Source organism: Larimichthys crocea, chromosome XVII, assembly GCF_000972845.2.
Source record: "Larimichthys crocea isolate SSNF chromosome XVII, L_crocea_2.0, whole genome shotgun sequence".
Classification (NCBI taxonomy): Eukaryota; Metazoa; Chordata; class Actinopteri; family Sciaenidae; genus Larimichthys; species Larimichthys crocea.
In genome coordinates, this window is record NC_040027.1 from 6,443,043 (window position 1) to 6,465,030 (window position 21,988).

Here is a 21,988-nt window from a genome sequence, read left to right on the forward strand (position 1 = left end):
TGTGCATGATGGGATTGCTCCCTTATTATGTTTAAAATGAGACAGCCACTCCAATCCTTGAATTACTTAAATGGACGAGATAGGGAAAGAGCGCGTGCTGCCACTGGAGCTTCACTGTAGCGCTCAGATTAGTTAATTGCTTATCCTCTGGAACAAGGTAGAGGTTGTATTTCACTCAGGCAGACAGGGGGCATCACTTATTCAGAGTCCTCCCACTGTCAATATACTGTAACAGAGAAGGGCTTTTCTCCGGCCTCCTGCAGTGTGGGTTGACTCTTGCTGGAAGACAGATGTAGCACATATGGAACCACCGCACACTGTAGCTATTTCTGTGAGCGTCCATTGCGGCTCACACTGCTCCAAACATTGGAATGAAATGTCAGCGGGAGAGGTGGCTATTTCCATTTGTTTTTGTATTGACCACCTCTTTTGGGAAAAGTCACCTTAATTGCAAAAGCTTCAATACTTGACCTCACCATCAGTTCATTAACCCGACAATAAAAGAAGCCCTCATTCTGCCAGAACTGCACCCGGTCTACCCATTTGAAAACCATCTCACTTCCACAACCCTTGTTTTCCCCCCCAGAGTAAACGCCTGTGCTAGCCACCCACTTTATCAATTGCCTTCATAATTTTAAAAGCCTTTTTTATGTTGTTGTTTTTCTCTCATATAGTAAATGGAGCCATAATTTAATATTTTAATGCATGTTAATGTGTTGTTTAACCTTCTAGCAACAATCAGGCGTCTCTAAAAGGTTAACCTTGAACGTGAGCCAGTGCAGACAGCAGCACAATAACGCGTCAATCTTTGAAAAACATCTCTGTCTAATGGATTAGTGGTTGATTGCACAGCCCCATCTCGAGGTAGATGCCGTATATATTGGATAGGCATTAAAACGAGCATTTCTCAATTTTCTCGCTGCCGGCCCTCAGGGTCAATGGATCGCTAGGGCAACAAAACGCTGAGTCAACGCTTGCCTCTTAATTTATCTTGGGGTTTGATTATAGCTTCATTTAAGTCTCCGGCAGCCCACCAGCGCACAAACATTAAACAGGTTGGATTTAAACGAAAAGAGAGGTGTCGTCAAAGTTGAGTTAAGAGATCTTTTCCTTGTTATAATACCTGACTGGTTAGAGTATAAGGTATTGTGAAAACATGCCAGACCTGCTGACATGAGAGGTAAACAATATTGTAAGAAATATGACAGGTAGCTCAAAAAGAAGAAGAAGAAGAGAGATGTCTTACAATGAATGAGAGAAAGGGCATGCTGTGGGCTACTGGTGTGTGAAGGGTAACTAGACTGTCAGTAACCTTTATGTGATGGGTTGACATTGTATCTATCACATTAAGGATTGGTCAGGTGGAAAAGCCCTGATCAGGCACAACCTAATGTCTTGCTCTGAAAAGACGAATTCTGTTTCGGTCATTCATTGTGATCTGAGATAGTTCATTTTAAAAATGTGTGAGTCACTGCACTGCATTTCTAATTACACAGTTTAAGTCACTTCAAGGTCTTAAATTCAACGGAGATGTCTGAATGTCTGTCAGCATGTGAAAACCCCAGTCCTTAACCAGACAAACATTCATCATGTAGTCACAGAATTGGTTCAGAACTATTAGCTCTAATATGAAGTAAAGTCAATCCAAACAAACTATGGATTCTCTTATTTTGCTTATTAGCAAATTATGATCTGATCACAGATAAAACCAGTGTATGCCACTTGAAAAGGTTCAATTACATTACGTTACGGACAGTGGAGTTATTTTCCTGCTCGCAGACAGTTAGACAAGAAGATCAATACCACCCTCAGGTCTGTATGGTACGTCCTAAGCCACTGCCAGCAGTCGGTGAGCTTAGCACAAAGACTGTAAACAGGGGACAACAACTAGCCTAGCCCTGTCCGAGGGTAACTAATACACCACTGAAACATACTAATTAACATTTTATATTTAATTTGTTTAATGTATACATTTTATGGGGGGTTTCTGTACCGGACTGATTTTGTAGTGTCTCCACTGATTACTGACAGCATCACAGTGACTAACATTCATGAGCAAGTTAAAAAGGCACGACATGTAAAGAAGACAAACACATTTACCAAAGTGCATATTCCAGTCGGGGCTAGGATTTGCAAAACTGAGATTTGCACCGTTGTTTCTGCATGTGAGAAGTTTTTCTGACAGAAAATCATTGCCACTTTAAAACCAAACGTGATCTTTCCCTGAACCTAATTGAGTAGTTTTGGTGCTTAGACCTTACAAGTATGACTGAACACTGAAAGTAAAAAGTCAGCTTAGTCTAAAAGTGAACAACAATGCAACAATGATTTAATACACTAGACCATCCTTTTGTTTTCTTGAACTAATTATGGCATTATCTTAGGAAAACAAAGTTTTGTTAGATCGTGAGAAAATGGTCCCGTTATCTTGGGATAACATTTGTTATTTCGAGACCATGACATAAATAACTCGAGACCATGAAAACAAATGGCATAAACTCGTTATCACGAGAAAACTACGAAAATAAAATGTATGAATGTGTGACCGCTTAGGGCTTCCGTACATACAGGCTGTGAATTCCAGGTTTTTGGGTGAAAGATCCTGCATATGATCCAGTCATCCACCACAATCACCACACTATTTGATTTTGGTGCTATTTATAGTACCTCATCTGACTTCCTGAAGGCTTCAAACCTACCAGTTTTACTGACAACTTTTTTCTTGTTGTTTGCTCTTGGTTTTCTCCTCATATGATTGCAGATGTTCAAACTCAGTAATATTTTGAAGCAGAAACAACAGGTACAAATCTCACAAGAGTTTCACTAAATCTTGGGTTACCATGACTGCATGTTGTGTTGGAAGCTTGCTGCCTCCCCACACCTCCAAGCTAAAAGGTCCTGGATCTCTGAAAGTGAAAACTGTCTGTATGTGTGTTAGCCAGAGCTCTGTTAGTCACAGGAGTAGTTTATCTGTCTATCTGCTGGTTGTGTCCCAAGTTTCCACAGTTTATCCACCCATCCTCACATCTGTCTTCATCCTTGTTCTGTGAGATGCATGTGAGATGCCTGTGATACACTGCTGTGACAGTGGTTGAGCAATGGGCCTGTCTTGTTCTGGGGTCCCTGCTGAAGCACAGTTCCCCTTTGTTCTGTGATGTATTGATCCATTCAGACCTCCTCCCGAATGTACTCCACTGGTGCTCACTCTGTTCAAAACCAGCTCGTGCCATGGATCTTCGTGTGGTGCTCACTCGCACATGGCAGCTTAGAATGACTCGATTTTCCACTCAGCTGTAATGACTGAACATTTTATTTTATCATATAAAGCCATCAGACCTTTTGTCATCTGCATCCTTAAAAGACTTAATGGAAGATCTGACTGTCTCTTCCACGACTCCACAGAAATTGTTAGGCAAGGGCTAATTTTTGCATCTCTATATCACACTTTTTTAATTTACATAAAAAGCACAGGTAATGCTGTAGCTAAAGATTCACCTCATGCTTCTTCCAGCTCTCTTTCCATCATGCATTGCTGTACATACAAACAGAGCAGACATGGATGTACCATGCATCCATTTCTCAGTCCAGACATATTAGAATCAAAGAGAGGGTTATGTGAATGAATCCGTTCTATTAATGCTGCCAAAAGGCGTGCAGGATGAAAGGGAGGATTTATCTTCACAACCTCATCACATGGTGTGACCCGGGGCCTGGAGTAGAGAAGTCTTTCTCTCAGGTGCCATGGAAACCGGCCCACCTCTGGCAGCTTGTTCCGTCCTCCAGTCGCCCTCTGTGCCTTAGATATCAGGCCTGTTGAATGTCTGAGTTCCTTTTCAAACAGATGAGTCCAAAGCCGAAGAGCTCTTCGATTGATGTACCACCAAACTGAAATCTAACATACCTAAAGAAGCTACTAGTGCTGCGATGCGAGTTACATGATCAACACATTTCCAGATGCTGTGATGGCTCTGTTCAGTCTCAAATATAAAATTTAAGTCTGAATGCTTGGTTCTTCTTTTGAATGATGCATAGAGTGAAGAGTAAAACCACAATCCACATATGACCAAACATGACTCATTAGGTAAATTAAGTAAAGAGTTCAGATAAAAGTTCAGATAAATTAAGAAAATAATGGACAACATGCAGGTGAGGCAAATTTGGAACTTTAAATATCCTGTGAGCATGTTTGTGCACAGTACCCCGCTGGCACTTAGCCACTCCCCATGATCTAGACAGAAAAGAGCAGCTAGCTGATGTTGAACATGCCAAACTTAAACCACACACAAACCACACAGAACCACCAAAGACAAGCAATATTCTTCTCGTAGTTTTGGTCGTAGTCCATCCATGGGAATCGCCAAAGGGTTTGCATTAGTTGATGACGTTATTGTTTTTATTGTTACTCTTAGTCCATTCTCAAGGTGGATGCAGCAAGATTTATGATGTAGCTAACGGAAACGGATGTTAGCCAGATAAAAGTCACTTAAAATGACGAGTGTAAATGGGTAAGTGCCCTGTGACAGTCTGGCAGCCTGTTCACAGTGTACGTGACCTCTTGCCCTGTGCATGCTCTGATAGCTAGCCTCCAGGGTAGGATAGACAAGGATAGACTGCTCAGAAAACACAATTGACACAATTTTCTTCTTAAAATGAAAAAAAAAGAAGGATTCATCTTCTCATCCTCTCTGACACAGTTCAGCCAGTAATACATTTGGGAATGTATATTTAAGGTCAAACAAATGAGGCCAGGCTCGAATTAAAAATCAATCATAAAACTGAATCTATAGATAATGTAATGTTAACCTAATACATTTCACAATTGATTTATTGCTCTTCCTCTGCATATTTAATAATTTTAATAAGCACACAGTGTGGATGGTTATTTCCAGTCAAGTTCTGTCTTACCAGTCACCCTGGAGGCTCTGCAGTGCAGAGGTGTGAGCGCCAAAGCTGCTGTTCCGTCCCACACCTGGGCGTTATATTTGCCACTGCTGTTAGAGTCTGCCTTTGTTACTTTTAATAACTGTGACGGTATCACAGAATCCCACTAGTGTGGATGGTACTCTGGCATGAGAAATTCATGCATGCAGTGCCACGCTCCACAGTGCATCGCTTATCTTTTCTGTTGCAAATTAAGCTTTCTACAGGACATCTGTAAGCATTTCCTGTTTTATCACTAGTGAGTGGCTGATCATACATCAGCGTGGCAATGAATGGATGAAGATCACTGCCAGCTCTGTGATTTGTTTGCCTTGCCATGTAGCCTAAAAGTATCAGCATATATTTAGATTCCTAAATGCCCTGCTAACGTAACTTAGCAGATGTTGGGGAGTCATATGGATGTTGGTGTAACAGAGACCCCCTCAGGTATTCTCATTATTCTACTACTGAGCAGATGGCAGGGAAACTTACCACACTTACCATTATCCATCATACATATTCTGCTCCCAATTTACATAGCCGGCGCTTCACAGGAGCTCCTACAGGGAGAGTACCTAGCTCCAGGATTGCACTGCAGCTCCACCTGAGGTTTGGGAAGACAGTCTGAGATGTCACTGCCACTACACCTCAAACTCAAATATGCTAATAGTTGTACAGAGGTATTCCAATGGGTGTAGTTGTATATTTTGTATTGTGAGGGGGGAAAAAATCTGCAGCTTGTTTGATTTTTTTAAGTAGTTCAGGAAATTAATCAGGAAATGTTTTGTTATGAAGCAGCCTTAATAAGATGGTAAAACAGTGTTGTTTTTTTTATTGTGTTGGAAACACGAGCTGTCACTTACAGAGTTTCAGAATTGATGCATTTACTGTGCTGGCATTTTAAAACATATGCTGCAAAATGTTGAGGCCTTCAACCTCAAATAAAGAAACTTGTTTTGTCATTTAAAGACCCTGAAAATCTTTTCTTCATTTTTTTTTTTAACCAGCTTCTTTTTTTTCTGTTTTCTTTCTTTCTGTGACACACAAGCACACAGTTCTCCAGCTGGAACAGTTTTACAGTTTGCTTATTTTAAATGAGCATTTTCTGTATTTGTGTTTTTGTCTGTTTTCCTATAGAGATGGGTGGGCCTCAGTTGGATGATATCATGTGCTTCATTGCACCAACTGGGATTTAGAAACGGCTAAATCAAAACCTTGCAACCTGCAGACTTTTTAATTGGTAAACTCTTCATAAATAATATCTAAAGATATCTTGTTTATTTAGTTGTGAATATTTAAAGGTAACCTGATGAGTTTTTGGTCACTAGGAGTGCTAATGAGCAGTTTTCTTAGGATTAGGATTAGAATTATTAAAAAAAAAAATTGTTTTACGAGGATTGTTGGTTTGTTGGGCTTGAGGATACACAGAATATGTTTTGGTGAGTATTACTTAATGTAAACAGAAAGGGCATTTTTAACATTTTCAAAAAGTTCTTAAAGGTCTAGTGTGACATATCTATTATAGAATATAGCAGAAATGTAACTGTAGGAGCCAAAACATATATATAGCTTGAGTTGTTTATTTTTGTGGTTGTTCATCATCTGGTAATTGTCACAGGGGGTGTGGTTTCACCTTATTTGCCTGTACACTTGATGACGGGACTAACAATGTACTGCTCAATGACAGTATAACAAATGGACAGTGCATGAGTGATGTCACCCATAGGTTTCCAATACACCATTTTGAAGCTGACTGCCGCCATGATGCTGTGCTGCCTCTGCTGCCTCCCGGGCCGGTTAATCTAAAAATCGGCAAAGACGTGGCTCATCAGTGGGCTCAAAACAAGTTGAATGACGCCTGGGTGCTCGAACGAGCCATCTGTAACAGCACCTACCTGTCAATCAAAGTGGCCACGGTGAGTTATATAGAAATTCAGTCCAGTTGTCATGAACGGGGGAATTAGCTATAGAAACCAAAACAGTTTTTTGTACCAGGCTGTAAACATGTTTATTTCTGCTGTGAAGTTGGAAGTTTCAACATGGGGACTTATGGAGGTTGAAATGTTCCGTAGTCAACCTCTACTGGACATTTGAGGTATTACAGTTATTGGCACTTAAAATCGCAAGTGTCGTTTAGCTCAGTTAGTGGAGCGTCCGCCAATTTTCAGGTCCGACCTGTGTTCCTTTGTCGCATGTTGCATCTTTAAAAAGAAAAAGAAAAAAAAATCGGCTTCATTTCACAGACATGGTTAGGCTCTAATATTTTCTGTTGACCGTATCATCTTGGCTTATATAGTTTCATCATGTTATGCCAGTTTAAGTGGTTTGTTATTCTTTCGTTAATAAACACTATAAAACATATGTAATGGACTGATTAAACGGTCACCGATCAGCCTCTTAGCTTTTTTAAAATGGGTAGTGGTCACTACAGTAATATAATTTGATAAATATTGTTAGGGTTAGTGTGACCTGACAATAAGAATCGTAACATAGAAAACAGTCTTTTATATCTACACACATGTCAGTCTTTTCCTCGGAATCTGCATTGTTCAACTACCATGTTTCTACAGTAGCCCAGGATGGACCTTTAGTGCTTTTCATGCTTTTCTACTTAATGTTAAGAAGCAACTACATGCTACATCCCACGACATCCTACACACTGCTCCTTTAAGATTTGAAACTGGTTTGTCAGTTCACTGGATTTCTGACCTGTGCATTGCTTCAGATGGGCACCGTTTACAAAGTAAAGTGTTTATGTCAAAATGAATTCCTGGCAGAGAAGAAGTCACAGGTAGCAGTCATCTCGTTTAACTCTGGTTGGATTTCAAGCTGCTCACAATAAAACACTGTGGCACTCTAAAGCATTTACATACGTTCCTTATTATGTGTGTCACACATGTATACATCCAGGCTGATGATTTGTACAGCGCTGTTCATACTTTAGTTCCACACCGCCCCTCCTCCTCCTCCGTCTCCTCATCCTCCACCTCCTCTCTTCTCTCTGAATGGCTCTCAGTGGTGGAGGGGAGCAGCGGCAGTGAGGCAGCACTGGGCCTGAAGGGCACTTTTCAGCCTGGCCAGACACACTCGGGCCTTGCTGCTTGGCTGCGCAACATGGGTCACCGCCTTACATTAGGAGGACCCTGCCAAAGTCAGCCAAGCGGAGCTCTGCAACATACCTGAAAATGAATGAACAAAGTCGATGTTCCACTGCCGACTGGAACAGCAACAAAAAGCATGTCTGACTGGAAGATTGTGCTTCTGAAGGCATGTGATATCAAAATCAAATGTATTAAAGGTGTCTTAGTAAGGTTGGATGGATTTCTCCAGACATAAATCTCCACTCGCATTATCTGTCTGATAATTGTGGTAAATGAAAGAGCGGGCCAATAGTTCTGATTAGTGCACCTTGGATCTTGGCACTGCATGGAAATGAAATGGTCTCCCGTGGAGCCAGCGGGGGTACATGCTGAGGTCACAGGGGGAGACTGAAGCAGACCTCTTGAGTCAGCCACTGTTATTTATCTGGACTTCAGGCTCTATTCATCACTGTGTTGCCACTCTGAACCATCTTCAGGCAGCAGCCACATCTCCCAGCTTCGCTCCTCTGCATCCCACCTTTACAGTGTAATGATCGACGTTTCATGAGAGGCACCTCAAGGTGGGGCTAAATTGTCTTATATTCCCAATCATGTCGCGTAGGCGGAGTCTGACTCTCACGCTCTTTGCTGTGCTGCCGCCTGCCCAGCCTGTACTGTACATGACAAAACCAAGAGGATGGAGTGAGTGAAATAAATCCACACTTCTTCATTTCTCACAGCCACTTTTTTTTTGTAATTTGCCAGGAAGAAGAAGGGAGTGTGTTTAGGAAGAAAACGTGTCCTAGTTAGTAGAAGAAAGCAGCAGCCTATCTGTTTCTACGCACACCCTACTCCAGTGAAGGCAGGCAGCAGTTCAGATCAGATTTCACATTCAGCTCCGACCAGCTGAGAGAGAGACAGCCAGAGGAGCAGGAGGACTCGTATCTCCGCTTTCCCCCTCCGTTACCCCTCTCTGCGCGGCGTGCGCCACAAAAAAACCCTGTGAGGAAACCCGGGTGCGCGGCGCAAATATTAAAGCAACCACCGGGATTCTTTCCCCTCTCCTTTTTTTTCTTTTTTATGTATTTTTGCAGGATTTCAGCAGCGAGAGCGCCACAGAGAATTAGATAGAGCGAGAAGAAGAGATGGACGAGCAGCCGAGGTTGATGCACTCTCACACGGGGGTAGGCATGGCAGGGCACCCCGGCCTGCCGCAGCATATGCAGGAAGGCAACGGAGGAACGGACGGCGACGGAAGAAAACAGGACATTGGAGACATTTTACAGCAAATTATGACCATCACGGATCAAAGTCTGGACGAAGCCCAAGCCAGGTAAAAGATATGATCCGATCCAGCCTGTCAGGAGGCGGCAAACTGGGGAGGGAATTTGAAAAGAAAGGGAAAGAAAAATGCAAAAATTATATTAAAATTAAAACATTAAACTGACAGCGCGGTGTGGATGGAGGTGTAAATGACAAAAACAGTGAAAACAAACGGTGGCACGCGTGCAAATCACTAGTTTGCCTCGCGCTGAAATAACTCGACAGCCGCGCGCCCTTAAAGAGAAAATAAAAGTGTGTGAATGTGCGTGTTTATTCCTGTGACCTGCCAGCGTGTCGCACACTCACACTCATTTTACCCCGAAACACTTCACACCTTTAACACAGCCAGGCTGCGCCCACGAGAGCGAGCAGCTGATATTTCATATTTCTAAAAAGCAGATGTGATGAGCGGTTAACGGTGCAGGCTTCAGCTTGTTTACAGCGTGCGGAGAGAACTTCTTCACACACATCCACGTTTCATCCATCTTGTGTGGACACAGGAGCTGCTCTGACAAAAGTTATGCTCTGAAAAATATTTTCTTTTATTGTTCAAAATGTTTCAGCACAGGAGATTCAGCAAGCTGAATGAAATGTTTGGATGAAGAGCACATACAGGTGTTATTCATGTGTGTGTTAATGTGCTTTAGTCTTATTTTATTATATATATATATTATATATATACTATATATATTATATATATATATATATAAATAATAAATAAATAAATAAAATAATAATAGGCAGCCATGCTGTCCAATAATTGAAGTTTTGGATATATTAATGTGTGTGTGTTTTGCTCATGAAGCCACTCTTCTGTTGCAGGAAACACGCTCTGAACTGTCACAGAATGAAGCCAGCTCTTTTCAATGTCTTGTGTGAAATCAAAGAAAAAACAGGTACGTTCATATTAATTCTGCACTCTGTATAATAAGACAACCATAGCTGCTGCTGCTGCTGCTGCTGCTGCTGCGGTTGTAGTCGTCTCCATGCTCTCTACAAAGATACACTCTCCTCCATCAGGTTCACTGTGCTGCACACTGTATTTTCCTCTAATGGAGCATGCAGCTAAACAAAAAAAAATCCAGAGGCACAGTTTCAGCTCTGTGTGGGCTATTTTATCATCAAAGGGTAATTTGCTATTCACACTCCAAGTCACAACCTGATGTTGGATTTTCAGTCACAACACAATTCAGCATATAAATTTCACTGACATGTAAGACATGTGTTTCCTCCTGTAGCTCTGAAAGTCTGAGCGTTTTAACTGTTTCACAATAGGAACTATGGACAATTACCTCGAGCAGTCCTTATCAATTATTGTGTCAAAATATGAATGAGGTTTTTTTTTATGCTATTGTGGAATAATAGGAGAGTATTGAGCAAAATTGTCACAAGCACGTTGATGTCTCCCCTTGTGAGTTAACTGTCAAGTCTGGTGAAAACGTCTCTTTCTGTTCTGTATTGTGTCTCTCTATTAAAGCAGTTGTGAGAGAGCATGTCAGCAGAATAATTGCTAGGAGAGAAATAACGTAACATAGGAGGCGTAAGTCATGTTTCCAAATCATTTTCCCTCGTGACATTTTTGAAATTGGCACAGATAGAATTGAGTGCACTTCAGAGTGATAGCGTGCATCTCATCTTTTATTTCGCAGTCTTTAGACTGATGTGCTATAGGACCCTTCACAGCTTACACTGGTGAGATATGGAGTTGCCAAAGCATGCCAGGTTTGCTGCGAGAGGCAGCGCTTTCTGTGTGTTTCACACTCATTAGTGCATGAAATCAAAAGGAGTGGATGGAGGATGAAGAAGGTATTGTTTTCATTATACCCAAAGTTGCACTTGATCATACTTGACCTTTGTGGCAGCGTATGACTGGTGCTGTTTGTATTGTTTCTCGTGTGTGTCATCCCACCCTCGCCTGGTGCTTTCATGGATGTTTTCATTGAAGCTTTTCATTGAAGTTCACCTCGCTGCCTATCCCAAAAGCCTGGCAGTTTATCTTGAATCGGCCACTACTTCGGGAGGGAGCAGGGGGGCCGTTTGAAGCCTGCTGTCTCCCTTTTCTTTTTTGTTGTCTTGGTAGGTTTTTTGTAGGGGGAGTGACACAGTTATGCATAGTGTTTTACTCCCTGGCGCTCCTCAGAGTTCATCCAAAGTTCGGCTCTGCTGAGAGTACAAAGTAAGTTGGACCTCTTCCTGCCTGCACACCCATTCTTTTCTCTTTGAGCTGGCAACCTATAAATACAAGGTGCAGCTTAAGGAGCTTTACGCAGGAGATCTGGTCTCGTCTGTCAGGCTTTCGTTTTGTTCAGTTGGCTTTGTTGGAAGTTTTAGTGAGAAACATTCTCGTATATCGTCGTTTAGACTGTTTCTCTCATTTAAGATTGATTGTTTGGATTTTAAATTTTAAATTCACAATTTTGGTGTTGCCACAGTGCAAAAATCCTCATGATCACCACAGTCAAGTGTAGTTTTGCCTCAAACACTCTTTCACCTCCGTCAGTCTCCACACTTCAGCAGTGCTGTTGGTTTCAGTGTAAATAAAAGCTGGAGTGTTAAAAAGATGTCCACACAAACTTCATTTTGATCACACGTTGGAAAAAAAAAAGTCACAATATGAATGTTGTGTTTTAGCTTCACTCTTCATGGGTTTGATAATTCATAATAATACTTTTAAATCATATTTTGAGCACACAGTGTTCTAGATTTGGACTTTCTAAGGATTATTTTATTTATGAATGTGGAAAACTAGCAGTTCTGGACTGAATTTCAAAATTGATGGACTTTAGTAGAAAAGTCGCAGCTTGTTGCTCCCTCTAGTGGGAGGTCTACTTTTCAAATGGAATTAGAACATTTATTAAAGTGGCTGATGAGGGTTAAAAAGTGTGTGACCTGTTTCATTGTTTGTTATAAAGTTTTCTTCATTTATAGAAATTAAATTATAGCTGTGGTGCTCCGTGGCTGTTTTACTTTCTGCTGGGCTCTTGGCAGTAAGATCATATTTATGTGTGAGTGAAGGAAGTTACTGTACTTACATTAAAGCTTTGGTGGACGGCTGAAAATGAAAGAATAAATTACGCAGCTTTGTTTACAAGATTTACACCGAATTATTCATTTTTACAGATTATAGACAACACTGGTTAGAATTTACTTTCTGTTTTCACAAAATGCTTGCTTTTAATTTTGTTACTCTGGAATTTTGAGAAGAAAATTCAACGTCACCCAGGAAATAAACCTGAAACAACTTCCTTTCTCCTGCTTTTTGTACCAGCAGCAGAACTTTCCCAGATCGCCTTTAAATATTTCCGAGTGTTTGTAGACCGGCCGAGTCCTCAGAGCTGCAGCTGAGCTGCTGTAACTTTGTTTCTGAGTGCAGACACAGTGTGTATCCACAGAGCAGAGCTGCTGTTTGCTTGTGTATATTTTCCATCCCTGGCTGTCCCCAGAGCAGCTGACAGCACCTGCAGGACACAATGCCAGTGTTGATCTAGGGCCTGAACTTGTGACCTACTCTGTGTATTTTTACTTGGATGAAGTGAAGGATGGCCAACAGAAATATTGTGCAGTATAAACACGCACAATGGTTCAGCAACACCCGGGAGGAAAGGACAAGGAAGGAACACTTTATTTAAAGCAATGCCTTTTTTTTTTCTTTCTTTTTTGTTCTGACTGACATCGACTTCGTCTTTACCCACTTTCATTCCAGGAATATTTGGGTTGTCTTTTTTACTTCAAAGGAATGCTGTTTTTCAGACGCTGTGTGTGTGTGTGTGTGTGTGTGTGTGTGTGTGTGTGTGTGTGTGTGTGGCACAGTACATTCCTAAGGAGAGGCGAAGCATAAAATACTTAAAGCATATTAATTATATCACTCGATGTGTCCAGAATGTGGAGCAAAGGTAGAAACAGCAGGTTTTGTCTGTGTTAGCGCTGGTCCTAGCAACGGCAGCGTGTTCTGTTATGAGAGACTTTCCAAAAATATATCCAAACAATTTGACTCCACTGCTATCGGCCCGTCAAACCTCATCCTTCCACCGACGGGATTTAAGTTAACGGGCTGGTAAAGATAGAGATATCATATAATATGACATGACTTAATCCAAGTTTTTCCTCTCTGCATGTGATCCATCTATGCCAGTAAAAGCATACTGATGTTTCTATCGTGGACTGTTTTCTCTTTAGTCTTCAGCATCAGTTTTTTATGATTGATGAAAAGGCCCCTTTAGATAAGCAAATGCTTGACAAACTGATTTGGAAAATGAGCTGCCTTGACCTCTGTAAACACTTCACCAACATCATAAATCTCTGGCAGTGTCAAACAAAACCACTCCTTGACTGAGCTCTCAGTAAATGTGCTGCTCTGACTTGCTGTTTAATTTTTTTCTTCTCAACCTCAACAAAAGGCCAGCTTTCTTGTGGCCCCGTGTTTGTATAGTGTTAGGTTTCAAGCCTAGGGGATCCTCCATTTATAAAAATGACTAGCCGAGTGATGTAATGTTATTTTTTGAAGGGTGAAAATAGGGTGTTTTACAGAGGGCAGCCGAGTAGTGTTTGACAGGATGAAATGAGCCAGAGGTCTGATTATGGAAGGTGCATGGAAGCCTACACTACACTGACTTGTCAGTCCATTCAGATACTTGGCATCTGCCTATTTGTATTACAGAGGCTGAACTCAGCTCAGCCCTGCACGTCACTGTGCAAACACTTTGAATCAGCCTTCATGCTGATCGGGTGAAATCAGATCACATCATCTGGTGGACTTATGAAACAATCAGTCAGTCACAGTGAGACAGAAAATAAATTGAAAACAATTTGAATCATTGAACTTATGTATGAAAAATACTAATACTGTAAATTAAATATTTTTTCTTGGACAAAACTACAGCCCCAGATAAAAAAAAATGTTTTGAATTAAATTAAATTAAATTAAATTATTAGAAAACAGTGAACACATACATGTTTAATTTATTATACTGTCACAGTATAATATTGTCACATTTGATGAGCTGGACCATCAAACCTTTGATATTTTCATTTAAAAAAATGATTTCAATGATTTTCAGAACAGCTGCTGATTGATCAAACGAATCAATTAATCAACTAATCGTTGCAGCTCTGGACAAAGTGAGACATTTAAAGATATTTTACTGGGCTCAGCTCAGCTGATTGCAAGAATTATTGACCAATTCATTAATATTGAAAATAACTAACAGTTATTTTTATCATCCGCTAATCTGTTGATTCAATTTTTTTGCTTGGAAAGTTTCTGAATTTGGTGAAAATTGTCAATATCAGAATTTTTAAGCCTGAGGTGACAAGTTGATGGAGAACAGCGTGATTCTTTTGTGGATTTACAGGTTAGCTAACTCAAACGGATCATGAATCATAGATCCACGTCTGCATTGACTCACTGTATGTTTGAACCAACAGGAAGTCAAAGCCCGCGTTACCCCCTCTGTGCTACGAGGCGACGTGGATGTCTGTTCTGATGGCGGGCGTTTTGTTCACGGGGCCGCGCCTCCCCCTCTCGTGCCCGTCTCCCAGGCGGATGGTGAGACGACTCTCTGATACGTGCAGAGCTTTTGTCTCGCTCTTATCCTTCCTCCTCGATGCTGATACAGCAGCATTCGGTGGGGGACAGAAATGCCAAGCTCGCCGCCACAGCTGTTTCCCCAATCTCTCTGCTTAATCATCCACTGAGAGAGAGAGAGAGAGAGAGAGAGAGAGAGAGAGAGAGAGGGGAAGAAGTGAAGTCTAATTCTGCTCCGAGCATGTAGACAACTGGGGAAAAATGTGTTTAGCATAAGGCACATACTGACTTTTACTGTATTTGATGCAGAATCATAATCACAGAATCATCTGTGAGTGACAGCATTGTAAATGGTGTGTTAATACCATTACAGTATAGAACAATGTGGTTACATTATACATTATGCAAATTGTCAGTCGCCTAATTGATACATGTTAATCATATTAAGGAGCTTAATTATAGGAATCTTACTGTGCTGCGATTTGTTAATTAACACTGACATCACATGTACGAGGAAAGTGATCTATTTTTTTCTTCCAGGAGAACTTTCTCCTCCATGATAGTCTGCGGGAGGAGAAGCAGGAGCACAGTATTGTTTTTATATTTCCAGCTGATATATTTCCAGAATTTCCTGAACTGATGAATGATTTTTTGCCTCTTTTCTGAAGGCCACTGGAATGCAGTTTGTCGAAAAATTACATCTAGCTCCGAGCAGCCCTGCCAGTGTGGAGATTACAGAATGAAGGCGAGATCCGAGCAGACTTGTAAAAGAGCGCGGGGCCTCAATCTTTTTACCTGAATGTCGACTCCCGTGCTCCACGCGTTGTTTAAATATCACTGTTCTGCCATTTAGCCAGTTCAAGTCTCTCTTTGCAATCTCAGTCCCTGCAGGTTTTTGGTCTTTTTTTTTCTTTTTTTTCTTTTCCAACACCGGTCTCCTTAATATGTTACGAATTTAATCAAGTCTGCAAATTTGTTATGCACGTTAAATTGAACATGCAATGGCACATTTGAATGTGGTTGCCATACCAACCCCCCAGGAGTTCATTTTCCATAATGTAGTGTTTGGAATCTCATTTCCTCCACTTTCCCCTGCTGCTACTTGCAGACGCCACCTCCAGGCTTCCACTGTACGTTCACTTTGAAAGAGGCTTGGCTGCCACAGCTTTCAAACACTGGAGGGAGGGAGAAAGAAAGGAGAGAGGGAGAGAGAGGCCTCTCTCCACGTAGTGGAAATGACACAAATTAATATACACTACTTAAACCAGACCAAGATTAATGGTTCCCTTTCGCTGCAGCTTAGTCCCACTGTCAGTTGCCGGGTGCTCGTTGGACAAAATCAACACTAATCAACATTTATTCCACTTTTGCCCTGGGCTCTCAGGAGTCTGGCAGGACTGCGTGCCCCCCCACCCCCAAACCCCCACCCCCCGTTCCCTTCCCTCCCAGCAATCCACCCCTCCCTTCGTCCGTCTCGCTACGCTTTTCACCTCTCATCCAGCTCCTCCATACATCACCCTCCTCACATCGCTCGGCTCCTCAGAGGAGAGTGCGCCCCCTCCTATCAGGCCACATTAGAGTCATGATAGATTTTCTCTTTTCATTTACATCTGATATTTAACACAGCAAAGCAGTTGCTCTGTCACTTTACAGTACAAGCATGTGTGTGTGTGTGTGTGCGTGCGTGTGTGTGCGCACACAGGCTTTTGTTTGCTTGTGTGTGTTTTTGAAGCAGTCATTTCAGTCAGTAATCTTATCTGCACTCAGTCGCCACTGCATTATGAGAAACAGGATATGCATTCACTGTTCACTCCTGAGTGCATGTCAGGTAGTGTATTTATACAACATTTCATTTTCTGGAAAGAAGCTTTTTAAAATACCCACTACTGGGAAACTGAACTCCCAAGATCCTGCCAGGAGACAAAGTTATCACCTAAGTGTTCTCTAAAGAACTACACGTCCGAATGAGCGCTGCACGTCATAAATGTTCTTTTGATTTCTGAGACTGGCACATCTACAGAGCCACTCGCCGTCCTCTCACCAGCAGACCTCCTCACACTAACATCAAGCAGCCGGCGAAGGCTAGTGAGCTAATGCGAGCCACCATTCTGACGCTGCTACTCATGCCTTTGTCATTCCATCAGCTGATAAAAACACAGTCAGAGGGACAGTTATTAAAAATTATGCCTAAAATAAAAGAGCGTCTATAACCGTAAACTGTAAATGCACTTTATAGAAAAGACGGACTGCATTACTGAGTCACATCCTGTGAATATGTTAAGAGAATCATTTGTATTATTACCATGCTTTTCTGATCATTTAGTTGCACAGTTGGTTTCTCAATGAACCTGAACTCTGTTATTTAATTCATTATACTGTAAGACAGAGAAAAGCAGCAAATTGTCACATTTGAGGATCTGGAACCATCAAACCTTTGGCATTATAACAGCTGCTGATTGATTTTTCTCTGTCTGTCGACTAATCAATTAATCAACTAATTGTTGCAGCTCTGGAGAAAACAAGACATTTGAAGTTGTCCTATTGGACTTGGAAACTTGTGACGTTGTATATGACCAAGCGACTGATCAGCAGATCGATTGACAAACTTAATATATATATTAATATTTAAAATATCTATTTTTATTATCCACTAATCTGTCAGTTATTTTCTTAATTATTGATGATTTTTTTCATCGATAAAGTGTCAGCTAACTCTGATTGTTCAAGTTTGTCATACCTCAAATTCTCCGTTTTTTGTGCTGATGTACAAAGAATTCATTAAAGATGCAAAACTCATGCAGAGGAACAGCTAAAAAACAGAACAACAGTCCTACATTATTAATAGAATACACCTGAAAAAATGATTGGTTCAGAATATATTTTTTGTGGTGTAATTTGACATCTGATCTTCATCCCGTCTTTTCTGATCATCTTTAATTTAGTTTAAGATTTTCATTCATGCAGCTATTGTCTTACCCGCTTGTTCCTATTAAAGGAGCTAGATGTGCTGGATCTAGTCCCAGCATGCATTGGGCAGGAGCCAGGGAACCACCCTGAATTGGAGAACAGTCCATCACAGCAGTTGAGATTTTATTCAGTAATCTGAGGTGGAATCCCTCCTCCAGCAGTCTCACATTTAGTGATTGCGTGTTGCTTTATCCCCCCGTAAAGATGAAATTGTGCAAACAGCTGATGCCTCTTTTCTTACTTTGCCAAGATATGCAGCGCAGTGTTGTCCATCTTGTAGCATTGCATGGCCAGCGGCATTGTCATGGCACCAACTGGCCTCATTGAAGTGACACAGAGTGCTTTGTCAGCTTTGTGTCTCAGGTGCCAACCTGCGCTTCCCAAAATAAACTGTCATGCAATGTGGCAGGACAGAAAAATGTAGGAGCATGTTGGGGCTCTGAGCCCCCCTGAAAGGAAACAAATGTTCCATAGCAGAAATGTATTGTGGTTTTGGACGCCTTCCCAGCACCGACACCAGCGGCATGGTGGGGAACTTAAAGCGTGGTGTGTGATCGTCTGCAGCATCAGCAGGGGTCACAGCCATCACCAATCACAGACGTAAAAAAAAGTTGGAGTTTCTCCGTGTCGATGTCGCCTTTTATTTATTTTTTAAGTGACTTTATTTCACTGTGGACCTGTTCGATTTTGACAGCTCTTTGTTATGCGCAGACATCCTCCTCCAGAAATAGCTTATGCTTACTGTAGTTAGCTCCTCTTCCTGTTTTATAAATGGTCTGTCATTTTCTCTCTGCGGTGCAACATTACACCACGAGAGTAAACGGAGGATGTGCACTTGGTTGAAGTCACTTTCAGGCTGATGTCAGGAAGTTGGAAAGGGTGAGAATGTAGAAAGTCACATGCAGAGATTCCAAACTGTAACCACTGGTCGTGTCTGCCCTGTTGGATTTGGCACTGAGTGTGTGATTCCTGTTAGATCTCAGCGTGGCCTGTGTGCTCAGTAGCTGCCATGACATTTTTATGACTAGTGGACTGAAGTAAAGGTGCGAGTCACAAAGGCTTGAAATGGAAGTTCAGTCCTCACCTCAATAATGAGGAACCAGAAGCTAATCATGCAGACAAAGGGAAGGATTCTGTAGCCTGACAGCGAGAGAGCTATAATGATGTTTCACTAAACATGGGCTGCAGAGCTGCATAGGTTGTGATTTGAACAGAGCCAGGATTGTCTAGGAGGAGGTGAAATGGGGCCATTACTGCTTTTCTAGAGGGGTCAGTGCCGGAAAACAAACTGTACTGTCAAACTGTACATCCACTGAGTGCTGCAAAACAATGTTAAAATGATGAGAACTGACACCAGTCATGATATATTAGACACTAAACAAAGAAGTTAATAAATAAATGCATAAGTAATAGTTAATAGGGTTAGTCTTAAATTCACCAAAAAAAAAAACCTCTTAAATGCACATTTGCAATACTTAATTCTGTATTTTTACAAGGTATCATTACATTTAAAGATAGAATATTGTATTATATTTGCATTTAACTGCTGATAATGATGCATAACTATTTGTTAGCATATCTACAGAGGCTACAACATACAGGAAAAATGCCACACACTCAAACCTCGCTTCTAATGCTACGCGGTTACATACGTCTCTCTTTCTCTCTCCAGCTGAACTCAACTCTGTCTCACATAAGCCTCCGACTTGTAATTCTGAGTTGAAGGTAGCAGGAATTTCTGACATCGGCACCATCTCCCACTCGCTGAAAAGAGCCACAGACATGTCGACAAACTCTTGGCAGAATGGATGCAAATAAAAATAAACACACACACACACACACACACACACACACACACTGGCAGTTACATCAAAATTAAATACGTTAATATTAATACAATTATTTCATCATATTTGATATATTTCTGGTTTTATTTAACAAACTGCTACTGTACAAATTTGTAACGCAACAGGAGAAGCTAATTTAGTGTGTTCTGGTGTCTGCAGCATTAGCACGGGGCTGGACTAATGCGTAAACACTGGCGTGGGCGTTTGTCCACTTCTTCCCATTCCGCCAACAAAATAAATATTGATACAGCTCATATTATTTAAATATGAGACTCTCGCTAACAGCATTGACTGCTCTTGGTTGAATTTTGCCGCAGCGAGGTCGTATTGATGGGACAGTTTTGCACGGGATCAAACCATTGAATCTTTTTTACATCATTGTCAACATGTTTGAACTGTTAAGGTACAGTGAGCAATTTAAATCACCTATTTACTGACATTTTGTAGACCCAACGATTCATGAATTCATTAAAAAAAAAAAAAAACCCTGAAGATTAATTGAGAATCAAAACAATAATTATTTGCCGTTCTAAAAGCCAGCTGGCCGCCCCTGTCAGCGCGTTCTCTGCTGATAGATTCACATCGCTCCTGCCTCTGCTGTAAAGAGATTGTGTTGATAAGTTAATATTCCGATAACAGAGACGAGATAAAGAGGTTTTAGGAGTTTGGAGGATAGCGTAACCTTGATAAAACGCTCATCTCAGTGACATTGATTTTCACCATCCATCTTCATCTGATATGAAGTATGCAAATGGAGGCATCGGCTGGGAGTGGAGTACAGTGCTGTTAAATGGGCCATTTCAAATGTTCTTTGTACTATGCTGACTTCCAAAAAATTCACTGTCAGCCAGCTCATGGCATGCTCAAGTCTTTTTTGAAGACATTTTTTCCCCACCTTTATCCTATCTGCTTCCTCTTCTCTCCAGCCTTTTTTCTTTCCTTCCTCATCTCCTTCCCTTCCCCTCTCCTCGCGTGCCATACAAATTAGGTATACACTGACAATGTCAGAATGGCTACTCATGAAATATTAACAGCTTGTAGAGAATTTTACTTTGCTACATTTCTCTTCATTTTAACCATGTCAGCAGAGGCTGTGCAACATTTATTTGTGTGAGTTCAGGAAGTGTATTACCCCACCATTTTTTTTCATGTTTTAGATGATATCCATCAACCCTCTCTCTACATCCATGTAGTCTATTTCACCTCAGTGAGATGATATTCTAGTGTGTTTATTCGTACGTAACACGTCCTATGTACATGATCTCAGAATAAAAGATGCTGGATGTAACGAGGTGTTTATTGCCTTATGAAGCTGGTAATTATCCCTTTATGAGTAAGATAAGACCAAATACTTTGCATTAAACAACATATGGGTAGCTGTTAAAGTGCCTGCATGGGAGGTAAAACCTGAACTGACAGTGATAAACCATGAGTCCAATTACAAGCTGTCTGGGATCAGTATTCCTGAACATAAATGAGAGTCTGTGTGTCTGAGAGGCATCATTTTTTTTCTCATTTGTCTTGAAGATGGTTGATTTTGCTCTTTTTTTTTTTTTTTTTTTTTAATCTTGCCGCTGCTCTCAGAATGCATTCACCTCGTGTGGGCGGGGATGGCCTCTCTCTTTCTATCTTTTTGTTGGATGGCCCCTATAAAGATGAAGCTGTCAATCATGTGCAGGCTTCGTGAGTCCTGCGAGGCGGCGTCAGTGCTCAGCGAGGCACGGGAACAATGACTTTTGTTGTCACACATGTGCATTCCTGTTGAGTGTTCTGTGGACAGTGTGTTAGCCTTTAATTAAATTCATTCTTTGGTTCTGAAAGAAGCTACACAGATGGTTGTGAATGAATAAAGTGATGCAGAGAGACGTTTAGATCATGTGATTTGGATTAAACACTCCTCTAAAGGAGCATTTCAGTTTATTATAAGTAAGGTCTTATTTTCATGGATTTGCCTTCACTTCTGTCTGTTATGGTATGGTCATTTCAGTCACTTTATTTTGAGGTCAAATTGAAAGTCTGTCAGTAAGAATCCCTTATTGCAAAGGAAAAGTATACACTCAACTACAGCAAGCACAGCGGGTCAAACCAGGTTAACCAGGAAGTGGTTTATAACTGGATGTTTGTGGACAGATTGTTTTTTTTTTTCTCATTGGGGAGTTCGATTAAATCTCTATCATCAGTCATAGGAATAAGTTGTGATGAACCAAAATGACCCTTTAACGTTTCAAAAGTTACAAAGTAAATTGTAACATTTTATCTTGAGTGCTGCGTTTAGATTCAAGAGTTTTACCTTTTGTGGACTAAAAACTGACTGAATCTGCAGAGGA

The 21,988-nt window shown here is 41.1% G+C and overlaps 1 protein-coding gene across 5 annotated transcripts in view; it reads left to right on the top strand.

The window, feature by feature from the left end:
• Positions 1–8,454: 8,454 nt before the first annotated feature.
• LOC104921741 (pre-B-cell leukemia transcription factor 1) overlaps positions 8,455–21,988 on the top strand; it is a 60,127-nt gene continuing 46,593 nt past the window's right edge. For 2 of the 5 annotated variants that reach the window (XM_010734370.3, XM_019268363.2), the window contains exons 1-2: positions 8,463–9,333; positions 10,146–10,219. In XM_010734370.3, the coding sequence (XP_010732672.1) occupies positions 9,146–9,333; positions 10,146–10,219 (262 nt within the window). In that variant the 5' untranslated portion in view covers positions 8,463–9,145. Of the gene's footprint in view, positions 9,334–10,145; positions 10,220–21,988 lie in introns of all 5 variants that reach the window. The other 3 variants (XM_019268360.2, XM_019268359.2, XM_010734371.3) reach the window with 3 other exon arrangements.